A 27748-nucleotide genomic window follows, 5' to 3' on the forward strand; every position below is an offset into this window, starting at 1 on the left:
CAGGATTGTCAGGATGCATTTAGGGCCTGAGTCAAAAACATGATTTAGATTTTATTTATTTTATTTATTTATTCTTGCAGAGGTTACACTGAAAGTCCACGTCAGTGATGCAAGTACTCATCAGCCCGTGGCTGGAGCCAACATTGAAATTTTTGTCAACCAGACCTCCCTCACCTCAAAAACCTCAGGAGCAGATGGCAACGCCTTTATTAAATTTAACTACAGAGTCGGCACCCTATTGATTGTCACGGCAACCAAGCAGGGCTATGTGCCAAACTCTGCCCCGTGGCGACCAACCAGATTACCAGGTATGTACAGTTTTAACTATTAAATAAGTGATATTGTGTTTGTCCAGCAGTTGATGTACTGTAGGTTGTTTTATTGACTTCAGTAAATTGTAGTAGTACATAAGCATTGTGTAAGATGATGGTATTACAAAGAAAAAAGAGCAGCACTTAATAAAAGATTACATTTTTTTTTCTTTTCAAACTAATAGAGTATTCAGTTGTTCTTTCTGTTTCCAATATTAAGATGTCCCAGGCTGGCTGATGTGCAAATTACTTTTTTTCCCTGCTGAAAAAGCATCCGAATCAGAGGGTATTTGAATAGAATAATCTGTCTGAATTTCAAACTTGCATGTTTGCAATACAGTACATGTGCATACAGCAGATGTAGGCCATGGTGTTCCTCTTATTCATTATAACTGATAGCTCTAATTTTGTATTTACAGTTGTAGCGGGGAATTAATGTCACTGATATCCTTGTTTTAAAATAAACTATTTTTACATGCAAGAATGTGAGCTTATTTTAGTATATTTGTCTCTTTAAAAGTGTGTGAAAATCCTGGGGCTATGGTTTTTTAAAAATAATAATAATTATTATTATTATTATTATTATTATTATTATTATTATTATTATTATTATTATTATTATCCATCAACATTTAAAAGTAATTGTTTGCAAGATGAGATTTGTCATTTAATAGGTGAAGCTGGATTGATTTTGTGAACAGCCTTTTAAAATAATGGATTGTTTTGTGTTTACCATAAATTTATCACTCAAAATAATCTGTCTGATACATTGGATATTTCGCTTAAAAACAAAACGATGTCATAAAAGCTTCACAGCAACAGCTTTTGTTTCATGCTAAACAATTATACCATCTGCCAAGCCTTCAGGCTCAATGTACCCTTTTTTATGCTAAGGTCTGTTTGCTGTCATTGAAAAACTGCTTTATACCATAGTTGGATACCAGGATTTTGTTTGGTATTCAGGTTTGCTAAATTATGCCTACTCTGTAAATATGTAGTACTGTACATCTTGTGTCCCAGTTGACCAAAATAGGTGTTTAATTTATGAGAGGATGTCTTAAAAGGAACATCGCCACCTTTTGTTACAGGATTAGATCATCAGTTCAGTTCAGTCTGTTGACCTACCACTGCAGTGCATTTTGTCAATTAACATGACTTGTGACTAAGAGAGAAGTAAGCCATGTAGCTTTGGACTTTTTATGGATTTTATTGAATGCATTAGGCGCAGAAGTTGTAAGGGTGGGGACAAATCAAACTTCTACCACTGGGGCTACTTAGAGTGCAACAAACAACAAAGTGTATTGCCATCTCATTAAAAATATATTTGCCCAGATATGTTTGTTCATAGCTTAAAATAGCTCAGTGGAGTTTGTAAGCTGCTCTTTATTGAATGATTAATGATTTGTAAATTGTAGCGAGTGGACTAATAGGCATACTCTGGTCTTTTTGTAAGGCTTAGCCAATAAAGGGGGGTGTACTATACTGTATTTAAAAAAATAAATAAATAAATAAATAATCTCTTACATATAAAGTGGGTTGAGGGTTCAGTCTCGTTTGTCACTTGTCATCCTGATGAATGAGAATGCCAGAGCTAATGAAGTTCAAGTTCAAAGGTTATTGATGCAGTATAGCTGCCAATAAAGCAGCTGTAGTTTTAAGATACAACAGTTTTAACGCAGTCATCTCCTTCTCGTATCCATCAGTGAGACTGTGTCCTGCAGTGCTTTGAATATTTTTACTTTTCACTGGCATTATGTGGGGGATATCAGATATGGCACCATGTGGTTATTATTGAGTACTGACGCTACTTCCTGCTTATGTTTTATTTCCAGTGTTTTCTTCGTTGAGCCTTGACTTGCTTCCTGAGAGATCTGCTACATTAATGGTGTATGAAGACATTGTCCAGATTGTCTCTGGATTTCAAGGTATGTATCTTTAAGATGGAACCTTGTTCATTTTCAGATTCATGCCATTTATATAATAACCGTGAAACACAACAACTACGATTGTAAATCTGCATGGCATGTAAGTTTTTCAAATAAAACTAATAAAGGATTCCACTACAATGTAGCTGTTTGTCTTTCAAGTTATTATTTTTCAAATGTTTTAGTAAAATTTAAGTAGTGTACGTGTTGGATTCTGTAGTGAAATTAATACGTGATATTAAGTTAATAACTCGTATTTTTTTTTTTTTTTTCAATCCCTACCCATAGTGTGTTGGTAACCTTGGGTATGTTTTTTTTTTGTACAGTGACAAAATAATTGGCATGAGGTGGAATTTCTTGGCCTTTTATTGCTGTCACATAAAATGTCTTTCCTCTGGGAGTGAGAACAGAATACAGCATTGAATACAGAGGGGAATTCCAGTCTCCTCTCTAGCACTCCGGTGAACTCTAGGGGCTTCATAGAACCAATGTATTTCACTTGTAACATGATTACAGAGTACATGCTTTAACTGAAAGCTACCGCTGATAGTCGTATTCACCAAGAAATTCACTGCTGAAGAGCTAAGAAGTTCAAATATAAGTAAATGGTTTTAAATTTGATGTGCATATAGTATTTAAACACCTCCTCCATCTGACTGATACCACCTATACTGGAATAAATATAAGATTGATGGAAAAACTTGAATTTACATTGAATTAACATACCTGATTTTTCCATTTTTAATAATTAGTTGCAATAAAGCCTCAAATTAACTTTCTGTACACTTTGAAAACCATGAACTGCAGCTGCAACCTTAGTGTTATTGCATAAACTTTTTATTATCTAAAATGCTGCATTTTACAAGAACACGATGCTTCTTGATGAATAATGTCTTTTGTTTTGGTTAGATTTAAATTTAAAACCAGTAGTGCTTTCTGGGAAGGACTCTATCAAACAACTATAATGTACAGGCATCCAGCAAAACTCACAGTGGGGTTATACTGTGATCTCGATGATCCTGCAGAACTCATTGTGGTTATACTGTGATCTCAAGATGATCCTGCAAAAACTGCCAGCAAATTTATGCTGTTTTCTGCATTTTTGTATACGTGCAGCAATTAATCAGGTTTTGTTGGAATACAAAAATGCTGCCGTTTCTGTTAATTGCTAACTATCGCGTGAACAAATTGTGCTGTACCATCTGTTTTTAAATGTTAGTAATATCCTGTTCTTAAACATAAAATAGCTTTTAGACCAGACTAAAGGTACTTGTTCATGTTGTTTTTACAGTTAATTGCAAGGGTTTTCTCATTAAAAGATAATGTTTGGGTTTTTTTTTTTATGCAAACGCGCGAGATAAGAATGCTCAAATATCATCACGACTGCTTATCAGGCTAGCTGTAGCTGAAGTTTGTTGATGCATAAAGATAATCTGTAGAAGCTGCAGAGGCCAGGGCAGCAGAGCAGGTTCCTGTGTGCAGCACCAGGCATGCTCAGATAGAAAGGGAATTGCTCTGGGGAGTAAAGCTGTGTGAGTTCATCTCGACAGTGACAGTCGTGCTAGAGGCTTAGTTTACATATTGACCTCCAACCACTGCAGATGGGGCACGATGTGCAGTGTGTTATGAGATTGATGGTAGCCGCAGGTGATCAATTGAATGCAGCACTCGAAATGCTGTTATCTTGGGGAGCAGTTGGGTAATTGTACTAATTGTATTAAATCTTATATGGGTACACAGCCTGCAATTAGATGATTGCTTGTAGAATAAGTAGGGTTGTTTTATTATTGTTAGAAGTAGTGATCGTTTTTCTTAATATTCACTTTAACAATACTTATGCACACAAACAAATATATCAACTTTAAGCTGTACAATAATGAATAACCAGTGAGTGTTCAATTCAGTTGTACTTCAGGCTTTTGAAAGGTAGTAATAAGCAAAGTAACTGCAAGGTCCAGGTAGTGCAAAGACTATGGAAAGTAATTTATAAATGGATGACTAGTTTCTAGAGGTAAACTGATGAATATTTAGTTTGCATTGGTAGGCATTAAGGAATATCAAAAAATATAGTAACATTTGTTATGCTCTAATTAAGATCAGATTAACAAACTAACCTCAGCTGCACCTTCAGCACTGATAAAGCTGTTGTTAATTAGTTGTTGCCTACAGTACTTCAGTGCACTGCATTGCCTCATTTAGCACTGAGTAACTTCACTGAAAAATGAAATAGTTTATAAAAGTAATTAGAAAAATGTCACTGACTTGTACTGTTTTGGCTGGAGTTGCAGACCTTTCTTCCATTTTGAGTGCAGTTATCTTTCCTACATAGAGGTCTGCAGGGTTGAAAGAGTTGGTAAGATTGCTTACAAGGACTGGCAACCTGGGCCAGCAAATCAGCTCCCAGTTTGATGTTTGTTTGGACTGTTCTCACTGCTGCTAAAGAGGGAGATAGCCCCAGGAACTTAGAGAGTTCTCATAAGTAGACTTGCAACATTCACAATTATTTGTGCCAGTGATTCAGTGTTCTGCCAGCCACCTTTTCCAGGCTGTATTAACTCTGCAAAGCTGGCAAATGCTTTAACAGTTTTACCTATACAGCAGCCATATTATGTTTTCTCAGGGAGATCACCATATTCTACCAGATGTGTTCTACTGGATTCATGTTGGTTGGTTTATCCTGCTCTTGTTTTTCCACTGAGGAACTTGTTAAAGGGTTACATCACTGTTTAGGCATCCAGTAGTAGGCTGTGTCATCACATCACTGCAAAAAAAAATTTGATGGGAAACATGTTGCTTTATCAGTTAACCCAAGAGACTGTTGCAATGTAAAATAGGTTCTCTGGGAGCAGACAGGTTTCTATTTCTTTATGGCCAAATATCCAAATCAACCTTCACAGGCTGGGTTTTTCTTTTATATAGCTATGAGAAAACCTAATTTCCTCTTTGTATCCGAAGTGTGATTGTGTTAATGGATGACCACAGGGTCTGCTGATAACTGCTAATGACTAGAATTGATGATCACTGAGACCATAACCTGATTGTTTTGCTTCATTGGCATGTGGACCACCTGGTAAAAGCAGGTGAGAAATGGTCACAGGAGATCAGGTTTGTGTCCTGGTCAGGCAAAGTTGCTGGTCTTTGCAGGCGATCCCGGAGAGAGTGTTCCATTTTGCTCTGCTGCTCCTGCTTGTTAGGTAGGCGAAAAAACAGAAAGGACTGTTTCTTCTCATTGTGCTGCAGTGGACCCAACTGGCCAGGTTCCTGGTGAGCTCAGGCAGACACCTGGAGGGCTGGCCTTTGTTATCCAGAGGTCAGTAGCTCACTGACATCCACTCTCTTGTTCCTGGGTGTAAAAGAGGAAATGTGATTGTGATTGGATGCCCACTCGTGTTCCACCGTATTGACAGAGTTTTCCTGTGATGTCGCTGTTTGGAGCGCTCAACCGGCGGGTGTAAACAAAGATGGCAAATCTCACAAGATCACTGGAACTAAGTGACTTTGAAGAGCTAGAATTTATTGGTAAAAACTTTCTGTATGAATTTGAGCCAATCCTAGGCCCTATTGAAACTGAAAGAAAAGGAATTCCTGGGAATCTGGTCCAGATAGTGAGAGACATCCGTATCCTGACAGAACAGCACACAATTTCTGGTGTAGCTGCTGCAACTGCACAGTGATGCCGACTCGTGAGGAATGTGTTTGTTGTTTTAAAATTCCTCTCGTACAGCACAGAATTCCTGAAAAATTCTCAGGCCAAGGTCCACCCTGCATCACGCAAGATGCCAGTTTTAAAATTGTGTGCCTGGATAGAGGGGTCCTGGATACTGCACTGCTGTTTAGACATCCGAGCTGACTCTGTATGACCTATTACTAGCAGGTAGCCTGTGTTTATATTTGTGTGCTTCATAATTCTTGTACGCATTACATTTATTATTATTATTATTATTATTATTATTATTATTATTACTATTATAATAATAATAATTACCCACCCCCCTGCATAGGTGTTACGTGCCATATACACATCTTTAATGTTTTAAATTAAGCAATAAGTATATTGTATTTTTATTATTTTTAAAGTTTTGTTATTATTTTTAAAGTTTTATCATTATTTCCTCGGTATAGTTTCTTTTTCACAAAACTGCACCGCTAAAGCCACCTCTTGTCTACATTTAAAAAAAACCTGTTGGTACACGAACACCTTTCCAAAAAAAATGAGCTGAGAACCAATTTTTATTTATTTATTTATTTATTTATTTTAAATCCCTTAGTACAACCGGCACCAGGTCACTGATGCCAAGTCCATTTACTTTACTACCAAGTACTATGGACATCTGGAAACTGGACATCTCATGTAAAAGCTACATGTAAATAGTATCTAAATTACTTTGTTATAACGATATTGTACAAAGTCATCATCATTAAGTCACAATTACAAAAAAAAAAGTGACATTTTCCAAACAATTTCAATGAGAGAAATCACTTGCTTCACACTCTTTACATACTTCTCCCACTGCCTTCTCCAAGCAGTGACATCACAGGAGGGATTTCCAGCAATGGCTGATTACAGTTTGATAGACCGTGGAATTTAAACAGCTTGTTTGACATGCATATACCGATCAAAAACAATCAAAATAATTACTTTGCTTTCCCATCTATCTTATTTACAAACAAACCAAAAAGCGTTTTTTTTTATCTCCTTTAAGATTAAAAATGCTTTTGTGTTTTAAGTGATCTTTACGTTGTTATATTTTAAGAAACATAAGTTGATAATTCTCCAACAATCTGCTTATTCTGGTCCTGCACTGAAGAAGGCACAGCTGAAAATATTTGTCAACTTGAATTAGTTTCTTGCATACTATACCTTTATTTTGTTCCTACCTTGTGGAATTTCAAATCCACAACAAATAATGCACTCTTTCTGAAGTCCTGAGGTGTGGAACTTGAAGTCGTGGAGGTCTAATTTGATGCACATGGTGGTGGATATAAACACTACGGCACTTTAACTCTACAGGGTATGGTGTTTTACCCGACATAAAATATAATAAGAATACTCTGAGCAAAGGTCTATGATTTATGAGCGTGTTTGCAAGTTTTAGGATCTGTTCAGATCATTAAAATAGACCTCAAGACTGGTTTCATAGGCCCCCATTGTCTTTAATCTTCAACTACCTTAGCTACAGTAACATTACTGTAGTCCAAGATTAGTGCTGGGTCTGTGAAACCTACTGTTTTGTAATGCATTTAATAATGGAATGAAGTTATCACCCACACTGGGCAACCTCCTTTGCAAATTATGAATCTTCACTTGATGTGACCAGATTCAGCAGTAACTCCAATCTGTTTTTAACCTTTTACAGGAGCAAGGGTCCAGCCTAGGGTTCAGTTTCAAAGAAGAGCACTAAGCTTGCCCCAGAATTCTACCTACAGCAACCTCACTGCCTTTCTCACTGCAGCCTGCTCTCCATGGGAGGTAGAAAGTTTCCCTTATTTACAGGGACTTGATGGGAATAGGACAGGTAAGACCATGGACAGAGAGAGTTTCACATTCAGCTATGAGCAGAAATCCTAGTGAATCCAAAATCTACAACCTAGAGAGGTTTCTTCCTTTTTCTTTCTATTTGTTTGTTGAAAGATGGTAACCTGGTCGGTCTTAGGAATATTTTAAATATTACCCACCATTTTTTAATTTTTTTATTTTATTTTGTATAAAAAATCCAGTCACAGTGGGCAGAAGTCCTGAACTCTTACAAGCGTAAAACAACCCCTCTTGCTGTACACATATCTTACTGTTCTTTGTTCTTTTTGCCAAAATATTCTTTAATAAACATTAATCAAGGTATGGAGCAAACCCCTTATAATGAAGTACCACTATATTATTGTATGTTACAAGAGTATGCATAAACATATTCTGTTCGTTCTTCATACATTACTACTACTACTTCAATTTAGTTCAAAAATATGCATTTTTTTTGGACCAGTTTACCACCTTGAGCAAAGAGGATAATTTTAAACACCCTTTCCACCCCTCTCAATGTTTTTAAAAGGAATCAGTCAATTAAATGGTTAAGGTTGTTATTTTTTTGTAATGCTAACATGGTTATGACGTTTGTACTACTGTGCATAATGGTTCTATTTTTCTGCAATGATTCAGAGAATTTATGTTTTATTCATTATATGCTAATGCACTTTGTGACTAGTTTTGCTTGCATAGCTTTCCAACTGCTTAAATACTCCCACTCCCTTAAAATGTGTCAACTGCTTTCCAATGAAGCCAGTATTCTTGGACCTTTTCTGAGCAACTGACCTAATAGAGAAGTTGTATAAGTCAAAACATTTATGAATACACCAACCGCTAATCTGCCGGGGTAAACCACAGCTAGATTTTTTCATTTCATTGGAGCATTTTAAATGACTAGATAATCTACTTGGGTTGCATCAACCATCTACTGATAAGGGTAATTCCAGGATAACCACAGACAGATGACTGGTGTGATGGGTGATAGCCAAGTGCTGGAAAACAATCTTTATATATATATATATAGATATATAGATAGATAGATAGATAGATAGAATCTAGATCTATTTGTCTATATGGTATCCTGGCCTCGTATAGGTTGATCAAATCAGCCCCTATATTGAAAATGAAAAGTGTGTTTCAATGATTCTATATTGTACCATTATTACTGTGTCTTAGTATGTTGGTACAATAACTATATGTTTGTGTTATCAGGATTTGTTGTCTGGCTTGGCCTGTCCCTGTAAAATGAGCTCTGACATCTCAGATCAGGGATCCATCACAATAAGCCAATGGATGACCTGCCAGCCCTGTAACAGAGGGAGAGGGTGGTTTCTCCAGGGCAAGGTTGAGGCACATTGTCAGGACATTGTGTGGGCTTGCACTGCAGCTGTTTTTGCTATGCATACACTGCATGTACTTCATTCTTCGGTACTATCTAAAAATGACTTGGCTAAAAAAAAAAAAGTGCATTACAAAGATGCATTCAAGTTTGGCATTTGTAGTAGTCCATGTTGTGAAGAATGTTCTGGATGCTCTTATATTTCAGCAGTTGGGGCTTAGACATGGTATTTATGAGCCTGGCTTGGACTTGAGATACTTTTGTGGATATCTGATTTAGTTTAAAAAAAAAAAAAGTCCATTCATTGTTAAATAACTCTGGACCACTTAATTAGAATAATTGGACTGGTAAATTTTAAGTACAGTTTAAAAGCAAATGTTTTTTAATTGTTAATGCAAGAAAAAAAGAAATTGCCCTCTAGAAATATAAGCAGTGAGCTGATCGATTTGATATGGAAATTGAGCAGCCAAACAAGTATTTTTTTTTTAATCACTACAACATGCTTTGTAAGAAATCATTTTAAAAAGTGACCTGCAGTACAGTCTGAATTGCAGCCACTTAATCCTTAAAAATAATTGTGTTGCATTTGTAATCTAATGCCTATAACTCCTAACCTTTTTAACCTTTAGCAATCAAGAATCAATAGCTTGTCTGAAAATAGAGCTGTCATACTTCTGAGCAGTTGTGTTCGCCGTGCTTTTACATTTACATTGTTTGTTTTTTTGAGACACAACAGGCGCCACCTAAAATATGAACATCTCATCGGTTGTGTCTTGTTTAATTGACCTTGGTGTCATTTCTGATTGCTAGTCTCACTGGCTTTAAATTACTGGTGGATCCTTGTCTCCTTGCAAGAAATGTCTTTTTTGAATCTGATTGATGAAAAAACACTGGCATCCAAGGATCTGTTATTCTTTTACCAAGCCGGTTTTAACTCCACTCTTGCAGGCACACCGCTGGGCCGAGAGTTTCTTTTCAGTGTGTATAAAGAGTGCCAACCGCGATTCAGCCTTACAGTAAATGATACGAGACATTTTGCAGCATTTCTGATTTTGTTTACATGATGACTTCACCTTCTACTTGCCTTGCCTCTTTCCAAAAACAATATTCTTTTTAACAGTGCTGGAGTGCTTGCTTGGAAGTGGCTGGTCTGTGTTAATTTTTTCCACTTCTCTTGCAGGAAACAGCAGCAGGTTTGAGCTGACCCCTGTCACAGCAGTCAGCATTCATCTGCTCGGGAATGACGGGACTGTTATCCCAGTCAGTGGGCCGATCTACGTCACTCTGCCTCTACCAGCCAATAGCAACCTGAAGGAGAATGATCACATTCCATTGTGGAGCTTTGACCAGAAACTCGGTAAGCCACAGTGAACATGATTTGAGTAATTATGAAGTATATGATGGTTGGTCTGAAGTGGGAATTTTAAGAAGAGATTAACCTGCTATTAGATTATTTCAATTATTCAACTGAAAAATTGACAGTTGATTTAACGGTAGTGAAAGACTTTTTTTGTTTGTTTTTTTTTTTCTTTTTTTTTTGTGGGTTAACATTTATTTAGATAAATCACAAGCTAGTGAAACACGGTCCTCCTGCAGGTCATTTTCATTGACCCATTTATAGAAATTCAGTAGCCAGCAGACAACAAGCATGAAGTAATAATATGCAGTTTTAAAAGAAAACCATGTTGGTGAGAAATTACAATACCCCTTTGATGGCAATGCAGCCGACCACATAAAACAGTTCCTAATTTCTTATAATCAAGGTTGTGTAAATGGGGGCACCCATGTAGACATGAAGCTTAAATGTCTGATTTCTGCCCTTATGGACAATTTGGTTTGCATTCTAAAGCAGTATTTTGTTTTAGTATACAGTTGTGTATTTTTATTTCTGGACCCAATTATTTAGCAAGTCAATTTGTATTGCAAAAATTCTGATAAAAATAAATAAACAAACAGTAAATAAATGTATACTATGCATCTAAAACTCAAATCTGCCTTGAGTTTATTATTCTTCCATGCTTATTTGGGGAGCTTTTTGAGGTAACACACCTGCTTTGAGTAGTTTCTGATTGTCTTCCTTGGGAAATTAGGAAATAGCTTGTAAACAGAAGTGCCCCCACCCCCGCTAATGTGTTTAATGGAACTGGCCAGTGGCCATCGCTTCTGGAGCTGAATAATATTTGACTCCAAGTGCACCCTTAGTGTAGGGAAGAATTATGTCACTATTTTCTGCTAGTGCGTTGTAGTCAAGGGCATAACATCTGGCAGGCTTGGGATGCCACCATTATTGACAAGCTTAAAAATACAGAGAATATAATTCTAACACTGGAAATAATATGAAAATCCAGATCCTACAAGACCAAAAATATTTGGAAGGCACAGTTTTGCCCCTAGGTTTGTATGGTCTGTGGCTCAGCTGAGGTTCCAAATTCCATCTCATGCAGTTGGACAATGGTGTAGATTTCATGATGACTTCAGGAAAAATAAATAAATAAAAAAAAATCATCAACTTGCATACCAGTTTTATAATAATTGATTATGGGAAAGTTGTAACCATTTTGTAACAGAACATGTAACAGAAAATTGTTTACAACATGCACTGGATGGAAAGTTCCTGGCAGGGTTCTAGTTTTAACAGCTTTGCATAAAATAGCCATAAAGCTCCCTTAGAGAGATTAAGCTGGTGTGATGCCAGCGCAGTTCCACAGCAATGTTCTTCGGTTGCATTTTGCTGTTTAAAGTAAGCTAGTCTGTTTCTTACAGAAACAACTGACTGTACATTTCACATAATGCATATCTTCCATTTTTAAACTTGGCCATTAGGGAAGAAATTGCAGCTTAACTCAGTGGCATAACTGGCAAGTGGGCCGTGTTTCAGCCTTATTTCGTTTGTGTAGCGTTGTTGATGATTGCCTTGGAGAGATGAATCATTATGTATTTTTTCTAGTTGGTCACTTTTTTCATACAGTGTTTCATTTCTGTCATTCACAAAGGCAAGTGTTCTATTCAGTCTAGTCTTTAGGATTAAATTGTAATTGATAAAAACTGAGAAATAAAATAAAAATAATCTTGGCTTTCTCTTTGGTTAATTATTTAATGTAGTTTTATATTCCATCTATTTGAATTTAGCCAGCCTTATGAAATTGGAAGGAATGAAAACCAAGGCTTTAGTTTCATTTTTGAACTCCTTATTCTTCTGGAGACTTATTACTGGTCCCCTAATCTTTTTGTGATTTGTTAGATTTATATTCTTTGTGTTTTTTTTTTTTTTTTTTTTTTTTTTTTTTTTTACCCCGATATACTTTTACTTCTCGTGTCAGACTTGCGCGTAAGGTTCTTTGACCAGACCAGAGGAAGCGTAGACTTTATTGTGCTGCATTGTTTTTTTATGATAAGCCTGCCTAGGGGTTGAGTTGATTAACCAGTACCCACACCTTCATTTTACTGTAGCAGGCAATCAACCTGGGTTGCATCGGTCGTATTTCTTTAGGGGTAATCCTGGGATAGCCACAGAAAGGGGGTTGATACAATCCAGGGTGATTTCCCTAGTGCTGAAACATTTTCTCCAAATAAATAAATTGTATAAACCAGGTTCAAAGTGGTTGCACTACAAATGCTGTTTTTCAGTACTTTCCTTTGTAAAGCCATTTCTTTCATATATCAAATCTGCGCAGTTAAATTGTCACTCAGCGTTAGTGCTGCTGTATAGCAAGAGTACTACATTTTATAGCAATTTTATTTGCATTCATTATGGAGTAGGCTCACTGGAGTTGTGTATGTATTAAACATTCAGGCTTGTATCCTCATGGTTTTTCAGTTTTGAAAAATGAATCTGATTTGGTTAAGAATGGTAGCTACAATGATATGACTATGAAGGTAAAATCTCTAGGACGCCCTGAGTGCGTGGGCCCCTGTTCAGTTGCCCCAGCTGCACTGACTATTCCTCCGCCACTGACCACAGTCATCTACTTTAATTCAGTTGTTTTTTGATTAAACGTCATTGTAATGGAGATTGCGTGGGTGTTTGCCCTCGGAAATTCATCTATCCCAGGCTGGGTTTTCCAGACCACGCTGCTGAACCCAGAGAAGGCATTGTTAGGCAGCTGCTGGGTGCAAACTACAGCTGCTCCAGAGCCACCTTCCACAACAGGGGTTGTTATTAGGCAGTTGAGCCTGAGGAAACAACACGGGAAGAATTTAACATTCGTTATACTACGGATTGCCCCATTAAACACTTGTATTCTCGTTTTGAAGACGTAACACAAATTGCACACTGAACTTTTTTTAAAGTTTATTTTCAGCCTGGAAACCGTCTATCCTTCCGAAAGATAAATATTTCTCATGTGGTTCATTGAGTTAGAGGTTAGAGTTTATTCATTATTTAATATTATTTATTAAACATACCTATAATCTCCTCATTTCAGCCTTCAGTTTCTAAATATTGTGGTCTCAGGATAGACATTTGTTTAAAAGGAAGACAAACTCAGAATAAGTGTTCCCTGTTATAATGGCATCTCTGTTAGTCTTTTCTGAGTCCATATGCCCTAGTTTAACCCTGTTTAGTCAATGTGTACAGTACTGTGGTTTAGGAGACATTAAGCACAACATTTTCTGCTGTTTTTAAAGGTTTATAATTGAATAATTAAATCCCCTTATAATCCATTTTGTTTTAATGTAATCTCATGGAACTCCATTGGCGTGGAGATGTTAAACATTAGTACAGATAGTTTGAGTTTTCTCATTTTTATTAGGGGTTAAATATATTCTGTTTTAGATGCATACTAGGCAAAAATAGCAAAACAAGGCAATAATTCACAAGGTACTAATCTCAATTTGATTTATCCTATTTTGTCATTAGAACTGTGATACTAGAAGAGTGTTGGCAGCTTTAGAACTTACAAAATAACTTCATAAACTCTGACATGTTTAGAATGTAATATCTAATGCAAAAAATAAAACGTATTTAAATGACAACCTTAAGCAATTTGTCTTCTATTTTTTAATTTGTCTTAAAACAATTTCAAAGTAATCAAAGAAAACACACACTTCTAGCATGTATTATTTCCTCAATCTAAAAATGTATATTTGTTGTTATATGGAGTGGAAAGATTAATTTGTGAAGATATGTTGACAGAAATGAAATATGGCAGCAGAGTTGTTTTAAGAATCCTCAGCCTGTTGGTGCTGGGTCGCATTCCAGGCTGCAATGAGTTCTCAGGGCTTGGGTGGCATTTCACTACCTGTAGTACACAAGCTGTGTGTTGCTGTGACAGATTATTCCAAAGCAGGCGATTCATTGGGACAGCAGGAAACCAGCTGCAGTTCACAGTGAGCTGTACTTAAAAGCTGCATACTAAGGACGGTTCATAATATGCTAACTTTAATTTCAGCAGTTTACCAAGGGTTAGCAGAGACACTGTTTACAATGTTTTAAAATAAAAAAATGTAATAATTAACTGATTGAATTACTATAGTAAAATAGTTCCTTGTGACTTTGTCGAAGCATCTTATGATCACAATCTTTAGAATGAAAGACTAAGAATCTGACCTTTCCTAGCACGCATGTTTGTTTATTTTTAAATGTTCTTAAGTGTTTTGACATTGCACCAATTCCTATGATTCTTCGGGGTTGTCACAAGGACAGTAGAGTGGTGACGTCAGAAGAAGGAAGTAAGACGACTGATGAAATGATATGATAAATACACTGCTGTGTGTCTATTTAAACAGAAAACACAGCAGGACATGGCACCTTAGACCAAAATAAAGAAATAAACAAACAAACAGACTAACACTAGACAAGACAAACAGGACGCACGGACACACAAGTATCGTGCTGGTCCTCCCAAAATGCTTAGCAATTGTTTGTAGTAACTTAATCCTCTCCCTCACCCGTACCTCCTCACTGTACATCCAACACAGAGCGAGTCAAAACATGCTGCTTTTATGCAGCTGTACCGAGATTCGATTGGTAATCAATCATTCAATTGGTGTCTCGGTACAACTGCATGTGAATTAATAAAGTGCAATTCCCCGTGCTCACATATTATTACATTTTACCTGCAATCCTCGTGCCTAATTACAAATATGCATTTTAAATCACTTGTGTTACACGGACCCATTTATATCCCATGTACCAATGACTATACACCAACATTAACGCACAACACGCAACATGTAAACATAAATATGCACAGGGGCGGGCACACTGCCACAAGGACATTTACCTTTTTGTTCCTTGGCCACTCCAGTGCTTTGGGTTGTTGTCATGCTGAAAAAGGTGAACTTCCGTCCCAGTTTCAGCTTTCTTGCAAAGGGCAGCATGTTTTCCTCAAGGACTTCTCTGTACTTTGGTCCATTCATTTTCCCTTTTATCCTGACAGGTGCCCCAGTCCCTGCAGATGAGAAACATTGCCATAACATGATGCTGCCACTACCATGCTTCACAGTAGGGATGGTGTTCTTTGGGTGATGCACTGAGTTGGGTTTGCACCAAACATATGTTTTGCATTTAGGCCAAAAAGTTCCATTTTAGTTTCGTCAGACCACAAAACTTTTTGCCACATGGCTACAGAATCTCCCGAGTGTTTTTTTGCATAGTTCAAGTGGGATTTAAGATGGGCTTTCTTGAGTAATGACTTCCTTCTTGCCACCGTACCATACAGGCCAGATTTGTGGAGTGCTTGGGATATTGTTGTCACATGCACACTTTGACCAGTCTTGGCCATAAAAGCCTGTAGCTCTTGCAAAGTTGCCATTGGCCTCTTGGTAGCCTCTCTGATCAGTCTCCTTCTCGCTCGGTCATCCAGTTTGGAGGGACGGCCTGATCTAGGCAGGGTCTTGGTGGTGCCATACACCTTCTACTTCTTAATAATAGTCTTGAATTTGCTCCAAGGGATATTTAAGATCTTTGATATTTTTTTAATACCCATCCCCTGATCTATGCCTTTCAACAACTTTGTCCTGGAGTTCTTTTGAACACGGCTTGGTGCTCATGGTTGAGTCTTTGCTTTAAAATGCACTACCCAGCAGAGGGAACCTACAGGAACTGCTGAATTTATCCTGAAATCATGTAATTTTGGGGGCGATTTGGTTACACCTGAGCTAATTTAGGATTGCTATTATAAGGGGGGTGAACACTTATCCAACCAAACTATTTCCGTTTTTATTTTTTAATTAATTTTCTACAAATTTCTAGAATATTTTTTTCACTTGGAAGTTGTGGAGTAGGATGTGTAGATAAATGAAAAAAAAAAAAAACTATTTTAATTCCAGGCTATAAGGCAACAAAAGGTGAACATTTTGAAAGGGGGTGTAGACTTTCTATAGGCACTGTACACATACTGTAACCCTTGAAGAGGAAACCAAAGCCAATGTATTTAAGAGCTGTCTCTATTGACAACTGGACATGTATTTTGTGGAAAGTGTGCTGTTCTTTTTAAATTTTTATTTCTTTAAATCCCCATCACTCTTCCATTGAACACTCTGCCTGTGTGGGATTTGACCCTTCAAATTGTGAATCATAGGGATCCCTGGTGACATCAGCTAGTACTAGTGCTTTGAGTGGAGGATGATTCATGCAAGCGGAAGCTCAGTGGTTTGAATCCTGTTGGCACAGAGTTGCCAATCTTGGTATGGGTTCACTAGGAGTTTTTTAAAATCCATAAATTTAGAAAATACATATCAACATTGAAAAATGATGATGATGATGATGATGATGATAATAATAATAATTAAAATATCTATGTCTTTTTAAACAACAAGTCAGACCATCATAGTCACACATTTTACATTTTTATGTCGGTTGAAATATTTTTATTCCAAATGTCATCATATATGTAATTGTTCAACACCTTACTGTTTAAAGCTCATACCAGGGTTCATACGCGAGTCTGAAAGTCTGGAAAAATGTGAAACTGATTTTCAGGTCTTGCTCTACCGGCAACTGTCTAGGCAATTTACTAGTAGCAACTATATTGCTTGTGACTAAATCCTGCGGGGATTGCCCTGTGTAACACCCCTGACAACGTCCTGACAATTTAAGTAATCCTATCTAGTCAGCGAACTAGTATATGTTACATGACTCTGTCTGCGCCAGTGAAACGAATGGTAAAGTGGACACTGACAGCCAAAGTATATACATTTATATTGAAATGTGATTTTATTTTTATTTTTTTTTAAATGAAATTAGACTGGAATTACAAGCTACAGTACTCTGCTCACCAAGATTCACATTTTGTTACCTTGTTACCTTTATTAAATCGTTAATGTTATTTCCCAACCCAGAAAAAAAAAATGGAATCCGATTATTATCATCACTGACTCGGATTTAAAAAATAAGCGCTTTCTGTAGCCCCTATGGTGTGTATAAACGTAGCATGTTAAGATCGCTTTTTTTTTTTCATTTCTTTAATGTGATTAATAAAATGTACCGGTAATTTTATTTAAAATGTATGATGCTTGCTTGTAACTTACAGTACCGATTGCAGCAACAGTCTCGGGTCCAAACTGTCTGCCGGGGGAGGGGGGGGGGGATGCAGCGTGCCACAAATAGGTACTGTGCTTGTAACCCTACTTTTATTCATAATCTCATTGCTATTGTTGTTGTTGTTGTTATTATTATTGGTAGTGACAAATAATGTGATAATAATAAAGAAAATCAAAGAATAAAAACAGCACTAAAATTATTAATAATTTAGCTAATGTCTTTATCCAAGGTGACTTCCTTAACTTACTTCAGCAGCTTATATTATTCGTTTTGGATTGTCCTTTTACTATATCGAACAAAAGGCTTTGGACCCAAACAGGGCTGTTATGTAATATTTAGTATTTGTTATATGCTTAATACACGCCACTTGCACATTTTAATATATAATGCGTGCACATTTTGTTATTTCAATTTTGTCATTTTTCACATCCCATAATGTTCATCATTTGACTGAGGGTATATAGAAGTTTGGATCAGATCCAATATCATCCCAAAAAAAAAAAAGTAATATACAGTACTGCAAGTATACGTGTGCCAAAATGGTCTGATTTTAATATACTATTGCTACCATTATACTATCCTATTTTGACACAAGTATACTTGCAGTATACAACTTCTTATATTCTTTTTGTAAATAATGCAGAGTAGTTCTCAAATGCTGGACATTTGTTAGATTTATGGCAAAGTGGTGAGTATGTGCAGGTGAGCGCAGTGCAGAGCGGATTTATCACACAGACAATGATTCACAGGTGCAAGAATATTTATTAATGATTATAATGTCCAGAGCCTTATGGCAAAACCTGTAAACAATAATAATGATGGAAGTGGTATAGTGGCGTGTATCACTTTTGTTTTTGTAAATCAAATGGGTTTGACCCGAAACCAAAAGTCCAGTCTTTTCTCACCCACACAAAAAACAGACACAGTTCCTACAGTGCGTGAATTAAGTGCTTGTGGTGCAAAGACAGTTCCTCAGTGAAAAGTGAGTGGTGATATCCGGGTCTGATGCTGGCTTGTGGCTGCAGCTCCAGATCGTGTTAGTAATCTTGAAACAGACAATACAAACGGACAAACAGCGTTACAAGATAAAACTAACAAATACGGTTTCTTTCACAAATAACGGGACTCCTTCTAGCTTGTTGCTAACCATATACAAAGGAAAAGCTCACTTTCACTATGCCCCATATTTATACCCTCGCTCGTGACCCCTAGGTTAACGAGTGCATCTGCTCCTCCAATCCTCTGATGCCACACCGTCTCCCGTCCGAGTCAGTGAGCTTGGGTGCCATAGCTCCGCACCCTTCCTAAATGACCGACTTCCACTTACCCTAAGGAATAAATTCTCATGCCATTTAGTTAAGGGTACTCCGTTCCTTTTACATAGTGCCTTCACAGGTTGGGAAGGAGATCTAACACCAAGAATTGTTTAATCTCTGTTACAGATTGTATCTTACTTCTTTTGCATACCTACATTGTCTCTTGCTAGATATGCACTTCCAGATTCTGACAAATACTTTTAGAAAACCAGGAGCAACTTCAGCTCTGGATCAAAAAGCTATAATGCTCTGCGGCTGCCCGCCTATGTGGATAACTATCTAAAACATAGAAAGTATAAACTAACTAAAAAATAAATGGAAGTCTGGAAAATGTATGGAAAAAATGGAATTTTGATATTGAAAAAGTATGTGAACCCTGTCATACAGGAAGTGTTTTAAACGTTTATCACACCTGGATTAAAATCCTCTTGTTCCCTTAATAAAACAGACTTCAATATCACTTTACCCATCACTGCTTCATTGGAGCTGGGTGAAATTCTAGACCTTCATGAGAAGCCAGCTGGAAAGTAAAAGGTAAATCTGTTCAGTGAAAAGGGTCTTGTAGCTGCTGAAAGAACATCAGTGGTTTCCAAACAATATTCGCTTCCTAGCATATGTTCTTGAAGTTGTCTTTTGAAAGAGTAAATGATCTGTGTTGCCATGTGGAATAGCTTGTTCATGGTTCCTATTTCCCTGGAGGAAATTGATTGTGTGGGGATGATATTGGCCATATGTCACAAAGACGGCTGGACTGGGGGACGTCAGACCAGAAACACGAACCAGGAAATAAACAAAGAGAGGTGGAGTTTGGTGGAGCTGAGCGAATGGTCTCGCTCAGCCTTTATTAGTGCACAGACAGACAGAAAATAAAAGGTTGCAAGACAAACAAAACACAGGACACGGCACTGGTAACCAAAACAAAGAGATGAAACAAAACGGACTAACACTAAACAAACATGGTGAGCTTCTATTTGAACTATTACTATTATTATTATTACCTCCATCTCCAATCCCATTCTCCACTCACCGAACACACAACCCCGAGTGAGTGAAAACATGCAGCTTTTATGCAGCTGTACCGAGACTCGATTGCTAATCAATCATTCAATTGGAGTCGCGGTACAACTGCATGTGAATTAATAAAGTGCAACTCCCCATGCTCATATTATTACTTTTTACTTGCACGTGAAGTGCTGTGCAATCCTCTTGCCTAAATACAAATATACTTTTTAAATACTTGTGTTACACAGACCTGTTTATATCCTGTGTACCAATGACTATACATCAACATTAACACACAACACAAAATATACACAGCGGCAGGCACTTTGCCACACCATATATGAACAATAGGCCTACATAGTGCCAATGGGGATTATATATTTTGTATGTTGCCTTGGATAATTCTTTCAATTTTTGAGACTAAAAGAATTAAGGAGATGTGATTAAATATTTCGTGTTTATTTTACTTTTTAAACGGCAGATCTTTTTGAACATTGTAATAACGATAAATGGAAAAAAAAAAATCAAATTCACTGAGAGACAAAGTTGACGCCCAGTAAGGTACGACGGAAACTATTTTAGTGCAATGCCAGAAATGCCAAACAAACTCTAACCTATCAAGTAGTCTAGTGATTTACAGTGTCTAATGCAGCACCAAGATCCACAAGAATTAAAATTGATAACGCACCCAAGTCAGCTGCCATAAGAAGATTGTTTGTAAATTTAACAAGGACAGTTTCAGTACTGTGTAGTTGAAAACCAGACTGCAAAGATTCATAAAGTATTTTTGCAGTTAGATGACAATTGAACTGCAAAGTGACAGCTCATTCTAATATTTTAGAAGACAGCAGATTTGAGATAGGACGATAATTATTAAAATTATCCAAAGCCATGTTAGCTTTTTTAGACACTGGAGTGACTGTTGCTGTTTTAAAAGCAACCGGCAACACGCCAGAGCTCAGGGAGTCATTTAAAATATTTAACACAAAGGGGCTAAGATCTGCAAGACAAGAACAAAAAAGAACAAAGGGAATAGGATCCAGTAAGCATGAGGTTGGTTTCATTTGAAGAATAAGATCATTGAGATTCAGAGGTAAGCAGTGTGAAACAAGAGAGGACTCAGCAAAACCTGTCAAACTAAAAGACTGTACAGAGGCATCATGAGAGAATTCAAGAATGTGCTGGCGAACGTTGTCAATCTTAGTTTGAAAATATTCTAATAAACTGTTGCATGACTGACGTGATTCTGGTATAATACCGTCATAACCCTTTCACACGGCCAAAGGGTTTGAGAGACTAACTTTCAAACCAGTCAATCAACAGATTGTTAAAGTGGTTTCCATTGCCATAAGAACAATCACAAAAAAGGACACCGTCTTCGGCTGAAAAGGTGGATTTGGCTACGTTTTTGCTTGCTTTCAATTTTCGTTATACTATATAATAAAACAACGTGATAGGTTGCAGGGGGTCACGGACAATGTAGTTCTCGCATTTTATTGCGAAAAGGCAATGTGGTATTGTGACAAAGTGCCCGTCCCTGTGTATATTATCTGTTATGTGTTGCGTGTGGTGTATTTTAAATGTTGGTGTAGAGACATTGGTACACGGGATATAAACGGGTCTGTGTAACACGAGTGTTTAAAAATGTATATGTGTATTTAGGCACGAGGATTGCACAGCACTTCACGTGCCAGTGAAATGTAGTAATATGTGAGCACGGGGAATGCACTTTATTAATTCACGTGCTGGGATTCAAGTGAATAATTAATAGGTAATTGAATCCCAGCACAACTGTATATATAGATGCACGTTGTCACATATTCGCGGTTGGGTGCTCGGTGAGTGGAGAACGGGAGCGAGAGAAGGAGAAACTTAAATATATCAATTGCTATTACGTGCTGGTGGGACCAGCACGATACTTGTTTATTTAAAACTCGCCGTGTTTGTCAGTGTCTGTCCGTGCACCGTTTTGTTAAGTTTAGTCCATTTTTGTTTGTCTATTTATTTTGGCGTAGAGTGCCGTGTCCTGTGTTTTCGTGTTTGTTTAACCTGTTTTATTTTTCAATAAACCGGCGCCAGCAAACGCCACCATCATTTCAACTCATCTGTCCTGTTTTGTTTATTTTCCTGCTTCTGGTCTGATGCCACCCACTCCGGCCGTCTTTGTGACAGCTATCAAAAAACATTTTTAAATTCCAGCTGTTCAGGCGACAGCTGAGATCGAAAATACTGTACCTAGTTGCTTTACATAAAGGAATCTCGACTTGGGTAAGGGATCGAACGCCAACATGGCGAGATAATAAATAGAGCTCTGTCAACTTCAGAACTTATTTGGTTGAGCCTCTACTGAAAAAAATCTAACTGTTGTTTTGAGTAACTTTAGACTAACTTGCCATTCTTAGCCAAGGTTCTTGAAAAGATAGTAGTCAAACAACTCGGCAGATTTCTGGGTAGTAGCAGTGTCCTTAAAGTTTGTTGGGGTTTAGAGCTGCTTCTAGTACAGAAACTTCTCTTGTCAGAGTGGTTCAGAGCCATCAGAACTGACGTGGGCTCTGGGTAGAGGCAATTCACACAGCCCAACATGCTGTTTCAGTGTCGGCTTTGAGCCGTAGTAACTAGTCTGTGTGAAAAGGGCTATACTGTCACATCTATCCTAATTTATTAGAAAGACCACAGTTAATGTCAGGCGCATCCGTCAAGACTCATGACCCGCTTGCAGCCGGGGTCTTGTATTTCGGTGGCAGTTGTCTGCATGCCTTGCCGTTCCAGGGGCACAGTCTCTTGATTGCCATGTTGATGATGCACAATCGTTGGTTTACTGGGCTGCAGTTTTTCAATGGGGTTCTCTTCCTGGACCTGTATACAGTAATACAGTGGCTATATAAACCAGTACAGGCACATGCGGAGGGCCCTTATAATCTCATAATAAGCACACGGATATAATGGAAACTTCTATAGTAAAATAAGTTTGGTGAGGATTAGTGCAAAATCAGACATGTCAGTTAAATAGTTAAAATAAATGTGTAATTTTAAATTTTAGTAATATTTAACACAAGTCATTCTAGATAATATTTTTTTTTATAGAACACTGGTTCTACCCATATAACAGTAAGTGTAGAGTTATTATATTAATAGGTGTGGACAATATGTGTATTTTAATCTAAATTAAGTGGAGCAGCGATATATTTGGCAAAAAATGTTGCCTAAACAAATGTGTAGTTTTAAATGTGTGTGCACACCAACAGTACACAGAACAAATGAATACATACATATCCCACTGTATTGCCACGCCAGTGTTGCATACTTCCTATGATGGATGATTTTAGCTGTAAAGATTTTAAAACGTCAGTAGGGAAGCACATACCATTTACCTTCAATGTGACAAACACATTGTAAAATAAAGTTATTCAGAACTAGTACGAAATTATAACATACGCATATCTACCTTTTCTATAAAATAAAATATTTTGAGCAACCAGGAACATACAATCACAAATGTAAGGTTTTCACACCAATGTAACTCTCAGCATTTGGAACCCAGCACACAGTTCAAACCACTCTTTCACTCAGGCTATGGAGCCACTTTAAGATACATGATTGATTCAAGGCTACTTTTTTTCTGTTGCTGTATTTATGGCAGCATAACATTTGGATGGGGCTAATGTCTGCCAAATTGTTTTAGCATGTGCCTTGTTATGAATTCAATAAACTAGAACCTCAACTGGATTTGTACTTTCAGCCACATATTCTCTTTTTACATAAATATATATTTAACTTTTAAACAGTGGTAGTTTTTGAGTTGGGTCCAGTGGGCTGCTGTGCTGAGTGACTATAGAACTCCTGTTGTTGACCTGCACCTGCGCACACTTTGAAATGCACACCTCCCCATTCTCTGAGCTGCTCATCTGGTTTCTTGCGGTATTGTGGTTTTCCAGCATGTCAGGGCTTGATCTTCCAAACACAGCCTGAAGTCTCTAGGATTGGAAAGAAGCCATGTGGAGTATTTATTTTATATTTGGATTTCTATTTAAGCTTCACAGTCTGTTTTGCCATGGTGACCAAGTTACACTATTAGTTCCCCAATGCTGCCTGAAGTACCAATACATTGCTTTTTGGGGGGTTTTTTGCATGCAAGTTAAAAACCTTTAGAATTACAAAACGAAATAGAAAAAGGTTCTAAAATACATTGCTGGTAAAAACTAGATTGTTATTGGTGATGCAGCAATAACAAACAGTTGGTTTATTAGCCAATGGAAGACCTCCAAACTCAAGGTGGAAAGAGACATGTACGGGTAGTCTAGTAGATAGTAGACTCCTAGCTTTGTAGAATATGAAAAATAATCTGTTGCTCTCTGTTACTACCTGTGATGTAACAGTTTTAAGAGACAGTAGAAACCCAAAGCAGAGCTACAGTTATAGGTTGAATTTCAGAGAGGTACATGCATGCATGCATGATTTGTGAGGTAGTTTAGTATCGGTTGGATTGACTATATTGCTGAATGTGTGTCCAGAATACCTGATGATTAAATCAGGATTTGTAATGCACTGTACCTCAAGGGGAGATATTTTCATTTTCAGCATAAGGTCAGCAGTTAATGCTTCCCTATGGAACAGTAAAGACTAAGGTTTCATTGTTATTTTTCTTGAACGTTTCTCAAGTCATTTTATGATGCATTAGTACTGTGAATTTAAGATAACCCTGCCATTGAAACCATGCTTGGGCTTGAATATGATTATTTATCCACCAGTTCTAACAAGGGAATATTTGGTCCAGAACTTACAAGTGTTTTAATTGGCCCACTGGGTAGCTCCAAGAGAAGGGGATCCAGCTGCAGTGAGGTCACACAACAGACTGAAGTTCCTCCATGTTGGAGAACTGTTTTGATCTGTAGCCATGGGAGGTGCCTCATTAACACTTCATTACTGCATTCCATCAGCTCCCTTTGCCTACCTCCAGGTGTAGCTTTTATTTAGATGCAATTAAGAAATCTTGAAACCATTCCCCGCCTTTAGAATCATTTTTTAAAAAGTGGTACTGCCTGTAACCCTGTCTAAAGTATTAGAAGACACAATTGGCATGATTTGACTTGTACAAACAACATATTGTTTAGGGCTTGTTTACAAAGAAATAGACAAAAAATGTATTGCCCATAAAAGTAGCATGAGAGAAGTTCTCATAAACCAATACTTATAAAATTACAGAAAGCATCAAAACATTTGGACATCAAACTGTGTATATGAATCCAGTTCTTGTACCAGTTCATCTTTTTATAGAATGCTCAGGGGTGTTTTTCGATGTGATGTGAACACAATTGAAACTTTTATTCTACCAGCACTAGAGTCTGTGCTTGTCTGTGTACAGTACTGTAGAAGTGTGTGTCCTCATGGACTGGCCTGGTGGGAACCAGCTGACTCCTGACCCAGCCCTTGGCAAGAACCTGATCGTTATGTTGTAATATCTGGAAAGTGTGTTCGAGTCACACGTGATGTGTTTTTATTTCCAATGGACTTGTCAAGTTGTATAGTACCGCAATGTGTGCAGTGTGGTTGGTTTATTATTGCATTCTTGCATCGTGTTCTTTTGAGGATGTTCTATAACCAGGGGTGCACATAACTGGTGTGCATGCGCACCAATGAAATACAGACTTCCATATTGTTTAAGACGTAAATGCGTATCATCAGTACATTTAACAGGAAAGCATTTTTCATATGGTCAGCGAGGGTGCTCACGCTTGCAAGGTCAAGGATATTATCTGGCTGTGACCCATACCTGCCTAACCTCCCGATTTTTTTCTTTTGAGTCTCAAGGTCTCTGGGATCTATCAGTGTTCTCCGGGTAACTGCGCTTATTATCGCTGAGCATAATTAAATACCAGCCTCCATATTTCACTTAAGACCGGAGTGTTCCAATTCACTAAAAGGACCATCCCTGCTAGTGCTAGCATTGGCTGCTTTAAGATTTTCTAAAAAAAAAAAAAAAAAAGGTGGCATTGTGGAAGCTAGCTGATGTTTCGCTTCCCATACTGAGCATGGCTGACAAGAGGTGTCGATGTTTGAGAGCTGTTACATTTAAGCGTGAGTTTAAAAAAATACATTTACTTAAGAATTTTACTTAAAATTAATATAGTTTGCTTCTATTATGTTCTATTATAAATACTATTGGGCCATCAAGCTGACGTGTTCAACAACACTAATAAAGTGAAAAGGTGCTTTGTTTTTTGCTTTTGAATCCCCAGGGCTGGAATTTGGTGGTAGGCTACTGAAATAAACGGGTAATGTTTGGTGATTTGTTGCACATTGTAATAACCAGCAATCCGGACCTCTACTTAACATCCATAAACTGTTCTTGTCTCTGACACTGCCATTAACGACCATGATCGTGTAAACACTCCGATGCTGAAGCGTTATTCCGGGCCAGTGATCTGGTAAACACGATAAACACTTTGTTTCTTTGACTTACTGGGCCACCATACTTGTTAACGCATACCATTGGATAGGCGAGGGATTGAGCTTCGTTGCCGTGTGACGTCACTGAGACGTGTGTTTAATTTTTAAAAGGCAGAGACGTTTCACAGCAGCAGCCAGAGACAAAACGTGACGCAGAAACTTGTTTACAACTAAGAATAAAACGGGGAAACACTGTGAATCCAATGTACTTGACTTAGATATATTAGAACATTTATTCAGCCTCATGTGTTTTAATAGTATATGTTTTTACAACATTTATAAATAAACAAACAAGTGGATATAAGCAGATCATGTTTCAGGAACTAAATGTATCAGTTATGTTTTTGTTTTTCCTTTATTACTGATAACACTATGTAACTCAATTTTTGTTCCTGGATAGTAAGTGTTATTTCCTAATTGCTTATGCCTCAAAAGTATAGAAAATGGCTATTATTCCCCACAAACTTTGCTTTTGTGACCAGGACAGTGATATTTCAAAATATCACTATTTCCAATGGGAAAATGGGCAAATGTCTGTCTTTTCGTTCACATAAAGTCAGAAAAAAACAACATATGAATCCAAATTAACATGTATTTATACTAAAGTAATACAAAGATGACTACAAAAGATTTAGAAGGGAGTTGTTTTTCGAGATTTACAATTATACTTATAATTAGGCACTCCCTACCAGTTTGCTTGAAATTCTAATGCAGTGATGATTTATCTGCGGTGTGTATCCCTATGATTTGTATTTAGTTTTTACAATTAATGTACTACAAGTAAGTCCTTGTCTTTGTCCCTTTGTTCCATGCTGTTGTCTGTCAAAAAGTGTATTTTTGGCACCCAGTAAGAGGTTTCCTGGTTGACCTGCACTGATTGAACCATGTGCCCTGCCTAGGGGTTATCGTTTTCAGACACTGCAGAACACTACAACTTTAACAGCATTTGAATTTAAATAATAAATTAGACAAGTTGGTATGTTGCTACAACCTGCATCTACAGTATTTCGAATGGACTGGCATGGTACATGCATCAGCAAGTCTAGATGAAACCCTGATTATGCATAAATCCTGTACTGGCTTTATGAATACAATAATAAGGGCTTCTTTTTATTGGTGGTCTATTTTTAGAAATTCATAGATTGCAAAACATCAGTGTCTGTTTATTTATTTATTTATTTATTTAACACTATCCGACAGGCGATGCCCAAGTACTCTTCAGGAGTTTTTATGCGTTTAGGCATTCTAAGAACTGCTCAAATCAAATAACCGAACAGATGGAAATAGCATTACACGCTGTGCCTCCACCAAAATGCAGTGAACTGCAACATGAACAGGATTAAGTGAACAAAAAATGAGTGGCAGTCACCAGTGTTTTTCAGTTAAAAACCTAAAATAATGTGCC

General features: G+C 37.3%; 1 protein-coding gene across 2 annotated transcripts in view; it reads left to right on the plus strand.

The window, feature by feature from the left end:
- Positions 1–27748, plus strand: part of LOC121313181 (protein FAM171A1-like) — a 61607-nt gene that overhangs the window by 24881 nt on the left and 8978 nt on the right. Inside the window, exons 2-5 of one of the 2 annotated variants that reach the window (XM_041245475.1) lie at positions 81–308; positions 2144–2236; positions 7594–7752; positions 10274–10450. In XM_041245475.1, coding sequence (XP_041101409.1) covers positions 81–308; positions 2144–2236; positions 7594–7752; positions 10274–10450 — 657 coding nt within the window. The remainder of the gene's footprint in view (positions 1–80; positions 309–2143; positions 2237–7593; positions 7753–10273; positions 10451–27748) is intronic. The other variant, XM_041245476.1, reaches the window with a different exon arrangement.

This window comes from Polyodon spathula, chromosome 3 (assembly GCF_017654505.1).
Source record: "Polyodon spathula isolate WHYD16114869_AA chromosome 3, ASM1765450v1, whole genome shotgun sequence".
NCBI lineage: Eukaryota > Metazoa > Chordata > Actinopteri > Acipenseriformes > Polyodontidae > Polyodon > Polyodon spathula.